We start from the raw sequence: 13,608 nt of genomic DNA, 5'->3' as shown, positions 1-13,608 counted from the left end.
TATCCCTGGTAAAAATTGTGAATGCTGTGAAATTTATACCTCCAAGCTTCAATGCGTCCATTCGGTTCTCGTGGAACATTCATAGGTGCTACAGCCTTAGTAAATCAATCAAGCTATAAATTATTAATTTTAAAATTAAGATTAAATTGATAAATTTTTATAAATAAAGAAATAAATTTATTACTATGAAAATAAAGAAACCATGAAAACAATTTATTAATGATTTAACGATGGGATAATTAAAATATCATATATTAATAAAATTAGTATTTAAATAAAAGCATTTAGTATTTAAATAAAAATTAAAATTAAATAAGAAGAAGGTATAATAATTTATTTGACCTCTAATTTTATAAAAAATTTATTTTTGTGCTCTATTTAATTTTCACAATTTTAACTCTAAAATTTATATTATTTGTTTATATCATTTTATTTATGTAGTATGTACGTCAACAATTAATTATTTTTAAATTTAAAAATTTAAAAATATTTTAAAAATTAAGTATTATTAAAATTATTTAAAAAATAAAATTATAAAAAATTTAAAATAATTATTTATTAATGTGTCATATACTAAATATTTTTAAAACATAATTTGACAAAAATGATATTTTTTAACCAAGCCTAAACAAAAAAAAAGACAGATTTACTGCTGACAACCTGAAAGTTGGTGAAATTAAAGTGCGAACCGTAACCGTGACCGCCACAGCCACCATCCTAACCCGGCGCATTTTATCTCCCCTTTTAACCCTATCTCCAATTTTGTATCCCAGTAACAACACAAAAATATCTTTACCTTTTATTAGATCTGCTTTGCGTTGTTTCTCTTCCTCTTCAAAAGCGATCAATAAAGGATTCTTTAACGGGTCGGGATCCGGGTCTTCCGGCATTCTCGCGGATATGGATTCGGAGCCTTTGCTGCAACAGCAACTGGACCACCACCAAAGTTTAGCTTATTCTAATCATTCTTCTTCCAAAATTTTAACTTTGCCCACTGTTTTAACTCTCGGCCGCGTCGCCGCCGTGCCGTTGCTGATTTTCAGTTCAGTTTCTTCTTTTTTCCTTACTTTCGTATATTGCAATATTTTAGTTGAATTCTTGTCAACTGCGATTTTAGATTTTGGTTTACCTGTTGAATATTTATTCGGATTTTCTAATTATGATGACTATGTTTTGACAATGGCGTTTCGATTTCGAGGCAGTGCAATCTGGATTTGTTGTTTACTCCATGGTTTGGATCTTTAATTTTGATCTGTTTAATGTTTGGATAAATAAAAAAAATCAAGTGTCCATTAACGAGGTTTTTGGTTTGCTTTCGTTTGGGTTTTTTATACGTTTTAAGTGATGACATGCTTAACGATCATGCGACTGTTTATGTCAGCTTGGTTTGTTTGCTATTTTCATGTTTTGGGCCATGAATTAGGATAAACTCTGATGATTTTTGGCAATTGTAGCTTTTAGTTGCATTTGGAATAAATTTGTGAATTATGACAACCAATGATGATAGGTTGCAATGTGATATGGTTTAGATGGTGTAAAGAAATCTATGGATTATTGTTAGCTGTATGGATGGTGTACTTTTGGATTCTTAGTGGCAATTGTTAATTGTATTGCCAATGTTGCGGGAGTAATGAAATGATTTTCTTCTTCTTTTTAGCCTTTTCTGTTGATAGTTGGTGGGGAAGGACTGCTACTACTAGCATATTTATGGCGGCTGCTATAACCGATTGGCTTGATGGGTACATTGCTCGAAGAGTATGCTTTCTACCACACCCTCTTGTTGTAATACTATGGAAGCCTTTCTTTTTCCTCTTGTTTTATAAGAGGCTAGTTATTCTATATAATTCATCATAGTAAAATCGTTTTTCTGTCTTTCAGATGAGGTTATGTTCTGCCTTTGGTGCTCTTTTGGATCCAGTTGCAGACAAGGTGTTTTCTCTTTTTCCTTTTTATTTTCCAAACGTTTAAGTTATTCATTGGATTGAGTTTAATTGCTGAAATCACTGCCTGTTGAATGTAGCTTATGGTTGCTGCTACATTGGTCTTATTATGTTCTAGACCTTTGAACATTGCTGTGTTTGGGCAAGTGCCATGGCTACTGAATGTACCATCAATTGCCATCATTGGAAGGGAGGTAATATATTCCATAGCTGGTCTTGTTCTATACTTTGTATGAATTATTTATAAATATCTTACAAATAGTTGACATTTTGTTTGTAGATAACTATGTCCGCTGTTAGGGAATGGGCTGCTTCTCAAAATGGTAAGCTTTTAGCGGTATGTTTCTCTCCCTTGGATGTCAAAAAACTACCTATTTTACTATATTAAAGTAGGAAATGCTTGAGTTTTGCTTCTAGCTTATTTTTTAAGTTTGATACATAAATCAGGCTGTTGCCGTAAATAAGCTGGGGAAGTGGAAAACTGCCACGCAAATGGCTGCACTAACCATCCTTCTGGCTACACGAGATAGCAGGTTTATTAAATTTCTTCCTTGACCAATATGAAATGATAAATGCCAAACAAGCTTGGTTGCAGTATCTGACTGTCATGTTTTTTCTTCCTCCCTCTTTATGCAGTCTCGGAGAAACTGGGATCTTAGTTGCTTTGGGTGTTATTTTTCTTTATCTTTCAGCTGGTCTCTCAGTAATGTCATTGGTCGTGTATATGGAGAAGATACGGAAAGTATTATAGGAGTCGTGAACTTCACCTGCTGGATTGCAATGGCTGCGTTCTTTTGTCGTGGACTGTTTGTGGCAATTTCTCATGCTACTTCATGCCCTTTATGATGAATATTTTCACACATTGAAGCTGCCGCCATTATTCACTGGATTAACTAGAAAGCCCTTGCTTCTTGAAGTTCACGTGTTGGAATGTCCTTTTTGATTAAGCTATTTTGGTGATGACAGCATTCATATATTCATGGGCTGTTCTTATGTTTTAAAATTCATAATTGTTTTAGGGTCATTTTAAATGATATGAGGTTTTAGATGTTGGGACGAGCCATCTTTTATTTTTGTGGAGGATGCTGAGTACCTAAATTGAGTCCCAATAGAAACACATTTTACACCATAATTTGCAACTGCAACTTGAGACTGATAAATTCTTACTGAGTTATTCTACTGTAAATGCCAATTACTAGTCAAGTAGCTGGACACAGCTTATACACAAGTGATGGATAATATTTGAAGCAGATTATATTATGTATAATGTAATTGCTTTCCCTGTTATACGTTTGTCATTTTATGAACCAAGTTTTATGTTGAATAGATTATGAAATTGATGTTAAAGAATCAGCGCACATTCCTTGAATATTCTTCAATCAGCATAAAGGCAGGCTTATGCTTTCACAGGGTATTCAGCAAATTCTAGATTTAGTTCCTCATGGAGTTTCCTGATAAGAAAGCTTCTTTTTCTGAAACATTTGGATGTAGGTCTCTCTCTCAATAGTAAGTTGCTGTCGACCTCCCCATGAGTAATGTTTCTTTAGGCATTGACCTCTTTATGTTTTCAGGATTTGATGTAATTGATTCCAGTATATATCTAACACAAATATAATATCCTGGTACTCATATTTGAATGTGTCAAACAACTATATGAGTGTTCGGGTGTTATAGAAAAAATGAAGAGAACAGAAAACTATGATTGGTGACATAACTAGATTCTAAAAGTTCTGCCATACATAACAGATAGACAAGCGTATTTTTTCTGGTTAATACTTGTTTCATTGTTTTAATAACAACAGGTCCTCTATTCTGTTGAACAAAGCAACAATGGATACTTCTCCATTGATTACCCAATCTCAGGCAAAAGCTTTAGAAATAAAGCAACTTTTTCAATCCAAGTTGAGTGCTCATTTGCGTAAGAGTACATCAATTTTGCATAACTGAAGTAATATGCTTATTTTTCCATTTTCTGATCGGCGGAAAGAGGGAGCTATTTTTCTCAACAATGATAAAAGCATGAACCAGACAATACTAGTGCTTGCCATTGGAAATAACAGACTAGGTTCCTCGATTTTGTACTAGGAAATCATTTGTTCAAAGATGAGCCTGCAAAAGAAACAAGTCAGGTAAAAAAGTGGGTTGGGGAGGATAGAGGGTAATATCCCATACAACTTTTAATACTGCTTAAGCCTTAAATTTTGATTACCATGAAGCGTTTCTTGTAGCTCTCAACTAATTCCTTTGGATCATACCTGGTTTGTGTGTAACCCTCGTTTTTGTTCATCTCCTGTCAAGGATAGATTTCCCATTGATGTACTAAAGGCCAAAAAGCCCAAACTGCTACAATTTGTACAGAATCATGAAGCCATTTTGACATTGAACATGTTTTCTAGATAATCAATTACCCTTTGATAGAGAATCGACTTAAAAAAAATAGAACTTTTGAACCATGGTTAGGCCATGATATCAAAGTTCAAAATATCATGTTTCCCACCCTTAACTGGAATGCCGAAAAAAAAGTTTCAGGTATATATAAACTGCAATGCCACAACAAGAATAAAGCAATGTCTAGCGGTACCTCAATCCAAGTTGCCAATTTAGGTCTGCCAAGAGTAATATCATACTTCTTCACATCCAACAAAAAAGGATGAAATCTTTCAATGAACGGTGCATAAGCTATATCCACCTGAAGATGACACAGATATATTTATATATGTACACATACATATATGCATACATATTACATTGGAAAGGAAGTCAATGTTTAACAATCTACTTTCTGAAACTTGATGAAAACTAGGAGCATATCAATAACTGAAGAGCAATGATACAGTTTTAGTCACATACCAGACTAAACTGCCCAAGGAAGAAAGGTCCATCCTCAAACTTGGTAAGAGCTGTTTCGATGTTGTCAAATGCAATGCCTGGTGTAGTTTACAGACTAAGATTACGGTGACACAAGTTCATTTACAGAATCCAAAATCAAGTGAAATTAAGTGCTCAAACTCACCTGCTTCAGTGCCCTCTCCTTTGAATGAAGAAGTCACTGTTTTATAGAATGAGTCAATGTAGGATAATAACTCATCTGCAAACTGTTTCTTTGCAGGGTCCTGTTTTTTAGTGTATGAGCATGAAATAAGAACCATGGAGCTGAAAAACAAACTAATCAAGAGCTTTTGAGATTGTACATCGGGGAAAAGTGAAGGCCCTTCGAAGTGGCTGTCTATATACTTGATCAAGTCTAGACTCTCTCCTTTCACTTCATTATTGTGTTCCAATGCTGGCACCTGCATTGATTTCACATTAGTGCAGAAAAGAGGACTACAATACTCTGTTATTTTACATTTTCCAGACCTTTAGCATATATGTTGCTCTAACTCTTCAAAGTAATTGGGTACGAGAATATAACCCTTCAAGGACTTTCCAAATACAAGAAAAGACTTGGAAAAAAATTGAAACATGTCCATATCTGACGCATACTTGTATCCAACACTCACACGTCACACCCAAGTCCGAGAAACATTGTTTAGAATCTAATGTTTGACTTTCTTTATACCATCATCCTTGTCTGGTAGGTGCTCTTGGTAGCCATTACCATCACTAGAGAAACTTAAATTAGTAATTGGCAGTTTCATTTCCATAATATTTAGGACAGAGTTAATTGGCAAGTGGTCTAGGAACAAATATGCAACCATCTTATGTTATTGTATATAGTGTCCAGGCTGTATCATAAGACATGTGGTCTGACCTTGTTAGGTGGGTAGACGTTCTCCTTGTACCAAGTAGGCCTGTTCTTTAGATCGATTGGAACTAGTTTTATCTTGTCCTGCAATCCCTGCTTTCAGAAATAGCAAAGAAGAATGATACTGTTCAGTCCTACAGGGAAAATAAAAAAATGAACCCAAAATTGGCTTTGGTTAACCCAGACACAAAGTGAGCTAAGTTTTTCATATATTTGGAAGATCATATCCTATACCCTTAGTCATGTATATATGTATCAAACTAATCAGTCCAACTGGAGCCAAAGGTTTCACCGGTTTAACGACCACCTGTTCAGGTTTTTCAGCATTAACAATAACATAACACATTTCCCCTCCCTCTCTACTTATCAAGGTAACCAAACAAACGGCAAAAGTAGGAGTGTAATCAAGTCGCAAGAGCTTGAATATTGTCAAGCTCGAGCTAGATTTGAGATATAATTTAGCTATTCAAATTAGAGTTTGATTAAGTTCGTTTATCAATTTTCATATTCGAGCTTGAACTATAGCTTGACTTGATAATTTAAGCTTAGGGTTAATAATATATATTAAGAGTAATAACGTAATTTAATAATATAAAAGTATATATTAAAAATGAAAAGCTTGAGTAGGCTCGTGAGTCATTCGAGCCAAGAAGACTAAGCTCGAATTCGACTTGATTAATATTTCGATCTGCTTGAGCTTGACTTGATAATTAACAAATCAAATTCATGTTTTTTTGTTCTAACTCAGCTTGAACTTAGATAAGGAAAAGAAAAGTACCTTACAGTTTCGAGTAATCCAAACACGCTGAGCGTAGGGGCATGTGTAAGATATATACAACCTTAAACATTGTAACGATGGAAAACCAACCAAAGTTAAGAACCAGATTCTTAATTACAAATCTAGAAAACTCACATGGAATTAACAATCATATGGGTATTGAAAACTTCGAAACTGATTAAAAAAGGAAAAAGCAAAGCCAAACGACAGATTACTAAAATAGTTCACCTTGTTGTTCCATCAAAGATTGGAGGTGGGTCTGAAGTAGAATCAAGAGCTGGTGGAAGATCCTCTTGCACATATCTGTAAGTAGATATATATTGGTTTGAAATAAAATAATACAAAACCAAGAATCAAGACAATAAAAAACCCAGAAATCAAGAGCTTTTCCTACTGACTGACATCATCAAGTAAAGAAGAAGGAGAAAGAATGGATTACATACCCAGATGACATTGCTGAAGAAATGGTGGTAGGTTTGTTTGAAGCAGGCAATGGAGGGCGAAATGGGAATTGGGTTCTAGTTTTGCAGTGAAAAGAGAAAGTTGGTTGGACAGAAGTTGTGGCATGGTGGAAACAAGATAAGGCTTTGGTTCTGGGTAGTGCTGCTGTTGTTATTTGATTGGATGAGAAGGGTATTGTACGATTTGGTGAATCCTGAAAGGTAGCGGAAGGGCCAAAGCCAATACCACTAATATAGCAAACTGCCATGTCTGGCTGGTTTTGAGGCAAGTGTTAGGATATGGGTTACTTGTTTTCTGCCAACATAATATAGCTGTTTTTGGTCTATCCAGACACCACTTTTCAGTTCAACCGATTTGATAATTAGTTAAACCAATTTATTATATTAAAAAAATTAAGCAAAAAGAATAGAAAAATTCAAGAAAAATATAAGTTCGGAACTATTTTTAATATAATGTTTAAAATTATTCATATTCTCATTTTAAACATTAACTTCCTTAGATGAGTCGAATATTGATAATAAAGTGTCCAATGATAATGTTAGTGATGTTTTCGTAGTTCAAAATGGATTGGATCTTCATGTGTTGGGGCTAGTGGAAGCAATGATCAATATGAAAATAAAGACAATTGGAATATTAATGAAGATTATTAAAATTAAAATGTGTTCTATTGTTTTTGTTTCATATGCAAACTATGGATAATTGAGTTTGGAACATTGGATTAGTTTGGATTATGCTTTTAAATTTTGGAGTTTAAATGGAATTTGCATTATGTGTTTTAATATCTTCGGCCTTTAGATTATAAATTTGAATGTTTTTATTGTTTGAATTATTGGTTGGAATTTTATTTTTATTTTAGAAAATAATACCTCTAAACGATTACATTAAAATCTCAACTTCTTGTATAGATATTTCTGTCTTTACTTAGAATTTCTTAAATTAAGTTTGGTAGATCCATTAACAATAATAGTCTTAGTGTATCATTATTTGCATACTTAGCCATTTGATCTACTGTCAGATTCTATTATCTTTTGGATATGTCAAATTCTGAGAAAAGGTTGTATGAAATTATGATTCTACGTCATCCCTATCCCTTTTCAATAAAAGAATGACAAATCAAATTTTTTCCCTTAATTTTCAACTTTTTCCTTCAGGTTTTCAACTTTTTTCTCCTAAAAATTTCAAATCCCACCGAAAAAGCTAAAAATGAGGAGAAAAAAATATAAAAAAGGGATATAAATGATGTGTAATCACAATTTTATACGATTTTTTCTCTCGTTGGAATAAATCGTTCGTTAAACGTAGTTCTACCAACCCACTAAAAACAACTCCACTAGCTAACAAAATTTCTACTAGAAGGGCATTGTCACACTCAAGTTATACTAGACGAGCGTTTGAATTATTGGTTGAAAGGCCGAAAAACTTTTGTGGGGTTTGTTAGATGATTAGTAACTTAAGTTTGCTTTTGTTTGTTTGTAGCAAAAACAAAGCATTACCTTTTCTTTTCTTTTCCTTTTTTGTGCATGAAATGAAATTTACTTATCCAAATATATGTATGGCGTTAACTTTATTTTAATTCTCACATTATCAATTTTGGATTTGGAGGGTGCGAAGGACCAAAACCATATGCTTATACATCTACAACAACCTGAAACTAGAAACAGAAGAAATATGATAATGTGAGGATTAAAATAAAGTTTTAAAGATAACTACCACAAAGCCTCCGTCATTACAGACTTCACACCTATGTCTCCCCAACGTAAAACCCAATCTCCATTTAGGGACTCACTCAAATAGTCTCTTTTTTTTTTTCTTTTTCTTGTTTTATTATTATTATTATTATTGGATTTTATTTTACATGTGTATATATTATGTGACAAATGACCTCCGTCACCTTAATCACCCATATTACACAAAAATACTAAATAAGTAAAAGCAGACAAATACTACCATACCATAACCTTTATACTCTTCAAAAATTTTCAATTTAATTTTTGTATTTTTATTTTATAAATTTAATTTTTTGAATTTAGTTTAACTATTAATAGTGTTAAAATTATTTTATTAAATTTAAATTTACTATATCATCCTTTTAATTACATTGCTCCCAGATAACAACAAAAGAAATGATGCTAAATTTATTTAATTATAAAAAACAAAGTCAGAATTAGCAGGATTTCCTATTTTAAGACGTGTGAAGCATTACCAAACAAAATCGAGATCTTTTCTGACTATTCATTGATATCTACTTCCTCTTTGTTTAAATTTCAATATTTCTAACCTTCTGCATACTTTTGAAATTATAACCAAATGCAAAAATAAAAAAGATGAATCCATATAGTCTTTAACAGCACCTTAAATATCCATCAATATATAAAACAAAAATTCAAAGTTGTTGCGAAAACACACAATGTCCCTAAAACATGAATTCGAACCACCGCCTGCCTGCCTGCCTTAATTTGATTCACTGCGTCTGGGAGACGCATGATTATCATCATCATCATTGTAAACAGGGCTCCTGTCATTCCTAGGGGGTGGACTAAGGCTGCGGCTGTGGCCATTTTCCTTCCTAGAGCTCCGATAAGCCCCATCCTCAGCCCCAGCATCAGCATCGGGGCTTCTGCTCCTTCCCCTAGGACTTGCACTATAATCCGAACCATTCGCATGCCTGCGGTCCTTTGGGGAAGGACTACCCCCTTCTTGGGGCCTTCTTTCATCGGGTGCTGGACTATGCTTCCTCCCTTGAGATGGTGATGGAGAACCCTTGTGGCGCTTAGGGCTCCTTGATCTTCTATCCTCGCGCTCGTAACTTCGGTCTCTCTTCACAGGTGATCTTGATCTACTGCAGAAAGGCCAAGATTCAGCACAAAGAACAATCATTTCCTGACAGATTTAATTTTTCTTGATTCTTGAATTGCATAGGCACACTTTAACGAAAAAATTGGAAGAATATTTACTCCAGGTCAACACTAAAATAAAAACTCAAATGTAATTTGCATTCCAAAAGCAGATGCCAATGAAAGCTAAATCCAAACCTGTCGCTGCGTCCCCTGCTGTAACTGCGGCTTCTGCTTCTACCACGGTAGGGGCTAGGTGAGCGAGAGTAACTGCGTGGTCTGCGGCTGCATCAAAAGAGTTGTCTTCAAAGTAAATAAATGGAAGATTTGAATGTTTAACAGATAAAACCGAGCAGAATAAGAAAAACCAATGGGAAGGATAGGGGGATGACCTTAGTTTCTTTGGACTGTTTTGACAATTTCTTTCTATATGGCCTCGTTCTCCACAGCGGTAACACTTATTCTTCCAATCCCCGGCTTTGCAATCACGAGCCCAATGACCATCAATTCCACAGTTGAAGCAGCGTCCTGACCCAGGAGTGGGACCTCTTCCAGGGTAATCTCGAGATCCACCTGAACCACGGGGCACCTAAATTGCAAATCAAATCAGAACAACATTCAAACAATATCAGCTAGTGAGCTCACAGAAGAATCCTAGGACAATAATGATAAAAGAGTCACAGAAAACAAGATAAAATGATGCAGACCAGTTTAACCTTCAAAATAGGAAAACCAGTCCACAACTTCAATGAAAGTTCATCTAAAATACGATTTTCCCCATTACCACTTTTATCAAAATGTGAAAACCGAGTGGCAAATAATGATATTGACTCAGGTAGTTACATAAAAGAGTTGTTTTTGACCAGAAGATTAACCACTAAAAGATCAAATTACCAAAGGCTTACATATATTAATTACCACCTTCTCTACATTTTTGAGATATTAACAATTAAAAAGAAAAAGAAGCTAGCAAAATCTACAGTATGTGGAAAAGTCATCAGAAAACTTACTCCTTTGGCAAATTCAACAATCATCCGGCTTCCATCCAAGTCTCGACCATTCAATGCATATCTTGCATCATCGGCATCTCTAGGATCACTGAATTCCTACAATCAAGGAGGCCAACAATATACAAAACATAAAGAAGGAAAAAAGTTCCAAGCAAAATGATCATATTTACTAAAATAGTGAAGAATATTATAGATAAGAAATGTTCGTCGGGATTAAACAAAAAGAGTAAAGAAATACGTACAACAAATGCATAGTCACGCTTCATATCCACATCACGTACTCTGCGTAAACGGGTGCCAGAAACAGTAAGGCCATCATGACACAATTATTGAAGGGTTGATAGTTCGCCCCTCACAGATGAACCAAAAACACCACTTTTGAGATTGTTGCCATTTCGCTAAAAACACGCAATAACACTATAGAAAGACACGCCAAATCCACCAAGGTCACCCTCTCACCATAGACCTCCAGGTTAGGCAAAAGCCAACAGCCTTCAACAAGATCATTCAAGTTAACCACACAGACACGTGGAGGGTCACAACATTCTCGCTCATATAAGAAAGACCAGATGTCAAGCACTAAAACAAGGACTCTATTTTCTCCCACCCTGAACCTATCTGAATGGCCATATTACATAAAAAATGAATATAACTCCCAAATGGAATAAATAAAAAAAATGCAACCGGTAAACCAATCAGAGCTAATTGCAATAACTACAAATTTCACAAATTACTCAACAATGAAAAAAGACTTGATTACCTCCCATATCTGCTAAACATGTCCTCTAGATCACGTGATCTTGTCCTTGAAGACAAATGACCAACATACAAACGAGTGCCACCACGTCGGTCATCATACCTAGGCATATTTCTTTACCTGCAGTAATTATTTCCATTAGAACCAAAACAATACAATCAAACATATTTACATAATAAAATTACTCTAGTTCTTAGAACAAATAGCAGAAGAAAGACTTCTTCTCTTCAATATAAAAACCAATAGTATACAATAAGCTCGAGAAATCTTAAAAGGTTACTGTTGTAGAACATAAAATTAGTAATTACTTTTAAAATAACATCATTGGAATGCAATACTAACTCAGTAAGATTTTTTCAATTCTTCAAAAATATCATTTGCTTTGGATCCAATTACAAGTAAAAATAAAGAAATAAAAGCAACAACGAACAGTGCCTAAATGAACTCGTTGTTTCTATGCATCATCTCTTATTACAAGTATCATAAGATAACACAATCTTTTTTTTTTTATGGAAACCTATATTTAAACATGAAATGTAAACACCTTGAGTATTATTTAATTTTTCAGAATTCAATTTGTAACAATGTAAAAAGCCAAAAACAATACAGATCCTAAGCCCTAAACAGTGAATAATATGCATGAAAAACAAGTAACATAAAAACGAGCGAATTCAGATTTAAAAGCTCAATAATCTTTCAGATCTACAGATAAAAAAAAATCAAGAAATTAAACAAATAAGAGCATTAGAATTCAATTTTTTTTAAAAAATAAGAAATTGAAAGAAGAAAATAAGCTTACGATGAAACTTGAGAAGAGGGACGAAGAAGGTGAAAAACCCTAGAGTTATCGAAGAGAGAATACAGAGATAGAATTTAAACCCGTCGTTTTCCTTATATATTTAGGGGCTGAGGATAAGGATCGGTCAAGAAAAATCAGAGATTCTGTAATTACCAAAAGAACCCTTATTCACATTCGTGGAATCACAATATTCGGCTTGCAGAAGTGGCAATTTTCCAAACACTGGTGCTGCTGGTCTTACTGGAGCCCGGCCCGACCCGACCAGTTGTAATTTCTAGGCCCCGTCCAATTTATTTGAATTTTTTTTTTTAAATTCTAAAACATGCTGAATTTAGGATTATTTTCTAAAATGTGTTTATTTTAATATTTTTATTTTTACGAGAATTTGAAGGTTTTTTAGAGCTTGTATATTTGGTTAATCATTATAACGTACAGGTCTAGTTAAATTTAGTGTAATTAGAGCTTTAATTTTTAGGATTAAATCTAATTATCCTATAATTTTTAAACACTTATAATTTAATTTTAAAAATTAACCTTTTACTCAAGTTTAAGTTATAAAAACTATATTATAAGAATGAATACCAGGAGTGTTTAAGACTATTATAGCCAAACATTTTTAAAGTTATATTATAAATCCTAAAAATTATATTATAAAAATAAGTTATGGCCCTATTTTATTAATGATTTATTTAAGAGTGTTTGATAAAATTTAACTGATATCTATTTGTTTATTGTTAAGTATTTATTTATTTATAATATTTTAGTCTTGGGTAAATTTATTGAAATAAAACGCTATTTCCAATGAATTAAAATATCCATTATGAAAATTAATTAGTGAATATTTTTAAATTTTATATAAATAAATTTCTTAAGTTCCTCATTTACAAATATTAACATTGTGGAAATTGATAAATATTAATATTGTATCAATATAATTGTAAATTATATTATTAGTAATGATTATGTCATGTTTTTAGTATGTAAATTCGTGATAATTATGTCACTGAATAAAATTGTCAAGTAGCATATTTCAATTAATATAAAGTTAAATAAGAAATCATTTTCACAAGTAAATTGAAAATAAATTAAGACTGCATAAATATTCAAGGACGAATGGGCTCGACTGAAAATTTCTAACGACAATGTTGATTTTTGTAAATTCACGATGGAGGTTTTTTTTTTTTAGATTTACTTTGGACTTGGAGTTAAAACTGAAAATGAGAGAATCGAGGCTACTGATATCTTGACAGTCTTATTAGATTTGAGAGCATATGGCAAATGGA

General features: G+C 33.3%; 3 protein-coding genes across 11 annotated transcripts; 1 reads left to right on the top strand and 2 right to left on the bottom strand.

Annotated features, from left to right (window-relative positions):
* Nucleotides 1–649: 649 nt before the first annotated feature.
* On the top strand, nucleotides 650–3,100 carry LOC108464260 (CDP-diacylglycerol--glycerol-3-phosphate 3-phosphatidyltransferase 1, chloroplastic). The gene is made up of 7 exons (XM_017764454.2): nucleotides 650–1,042; nucleotides 1,658–1,755; nucleotides 1,879–1,929; nucleotides 2,021–2,134; nucleotides 2,221–2,277; nucleotides 2,388–2,473; nucleotides 2,577–3,100. Exons 1-7 carry the CDS (start codon nucleotides 901–903, stop codon nucleotides 2,689–2,691), a joined length of 663 nt encoding a protein of 220 aa, XP_017619943.1. The 5' UTR covers nucleotides 650–900; the 3' UTR covers nucleotides 2,692–3,100.
* A 599-nt stretch (nucleotides 3,101–3,699) lies between these two features.
* LOC108464259 (glutathione S-transferase L3-like) lies at nucleotides 3,700–7,299 on the bottom strand. 5 transcript variants are annotated; one of them, XM_053024128.1, is made up of 10 exons: nucleotides 6,907–7,299; nucleotides 6,692–6,766; nucleotides 6,464–6,524; nucleotides 5,692–5,781; nucleotides 5,132–5,230; nucleotides 4,954–5,053; nucleotides 4,791–4,867; nucleotides 4,522–4,629; nucleotides 4,150–4,230; nucleotides 3,700–4,049 (listed from the first exon to the last, which is right to left on the bottom strand). In XM_053024128.1, exons 1-10 carry the CDS (start codon nucleotides 7,170–7,172, stop codon nucleotides 4,038–4,040), a joined length of 969 nt encoding a protein of 322 aa, XP_052880088.1. In that variant the 5' UTR covers nucleotides 7,173–7,299; the 3' UTR covers nucleotides 3,700–4,037. The 5 variants fall into 5 exon arrangements, with proteins under 5 accessions (XP_052880088.1, XP_017619941.1, XP_052880090.1 ...); XM_017764452.2 differs by having other exon boundaries at nucleotides 5,692–5,778; XM_053024130.1 differs by lacking the exon at nucleotides 4,150–4,230.
* A 1,878-nt stretch (nucleotides 7,300–9,177) lies between these two features.
* Nucleotides 9,178–12,470, bottom strand: LOC108464575 (serine/arginine-rich splicing factor RS2Z32-like). 5 transcript variants are annotated; one of them, XM_053024401.1, is made up of 7 exons: nucleotides 12,326–12,470; nucleotides 11,530–11,646; nucleotides 11,012–11,051; nucleotides 10,770–10,865; nucleotides 10,152–10,348; nucleotides 9,958–10,038; nucleotides 9,178–9,761 (listed from the first exon to the last, which is right to left on the bottom strand). In XM_053024401.1, exons 2-7 carry the CDS (start codon nucleotides 11,634–11,636, stop codon nucleotides 9,377–9,379), a joined length of 906 nt encoding a protein of 301 aa, XP_052880361.1. In that variant the 5' UTR covers nucleotides 11,637–11,646; nucleotides 12,326–12,470; the 3' UTR covers nucleotides 9,178–9,376. The 5 variants fall into 5 exon arrangements, with proteins under 5 accessions (XP_052880361.1, XP_017620424.1, XP_017620425.1 ...); XM_017764935.2 differs by having other exon boundaries at nucleotides 9,178–9,764; nucleotides 9,958–10,044; nucleotides 12,326–12,469; XM_017764936.2 differs by having other exon boundaries at nucleotides 9,958–10,044; nucleotides 12,326–12,469.
* Between the last annotated feature and the right edge of the window lie 1,138 nt (nucleotides 12,471–13,608).

Source organism: Gossypium arboreum, chromosome 13 (genome assembly GCF_025698485.1).
Source record: "Gossypium arboreum isolate Shixiya-1 chromosome 13, ASM2569848v2, whole genome shotgun sequence".
Lineage (NCBI taxonomy): Eukaryota > Viridiplantae > Streptophyta > Magnoliopsida > Malvales > Malvaceae > Gossypium > Gossypium arboreum.
This window is presented reverse-complemented; position numbering and strand designations above follow the sequence as displayed.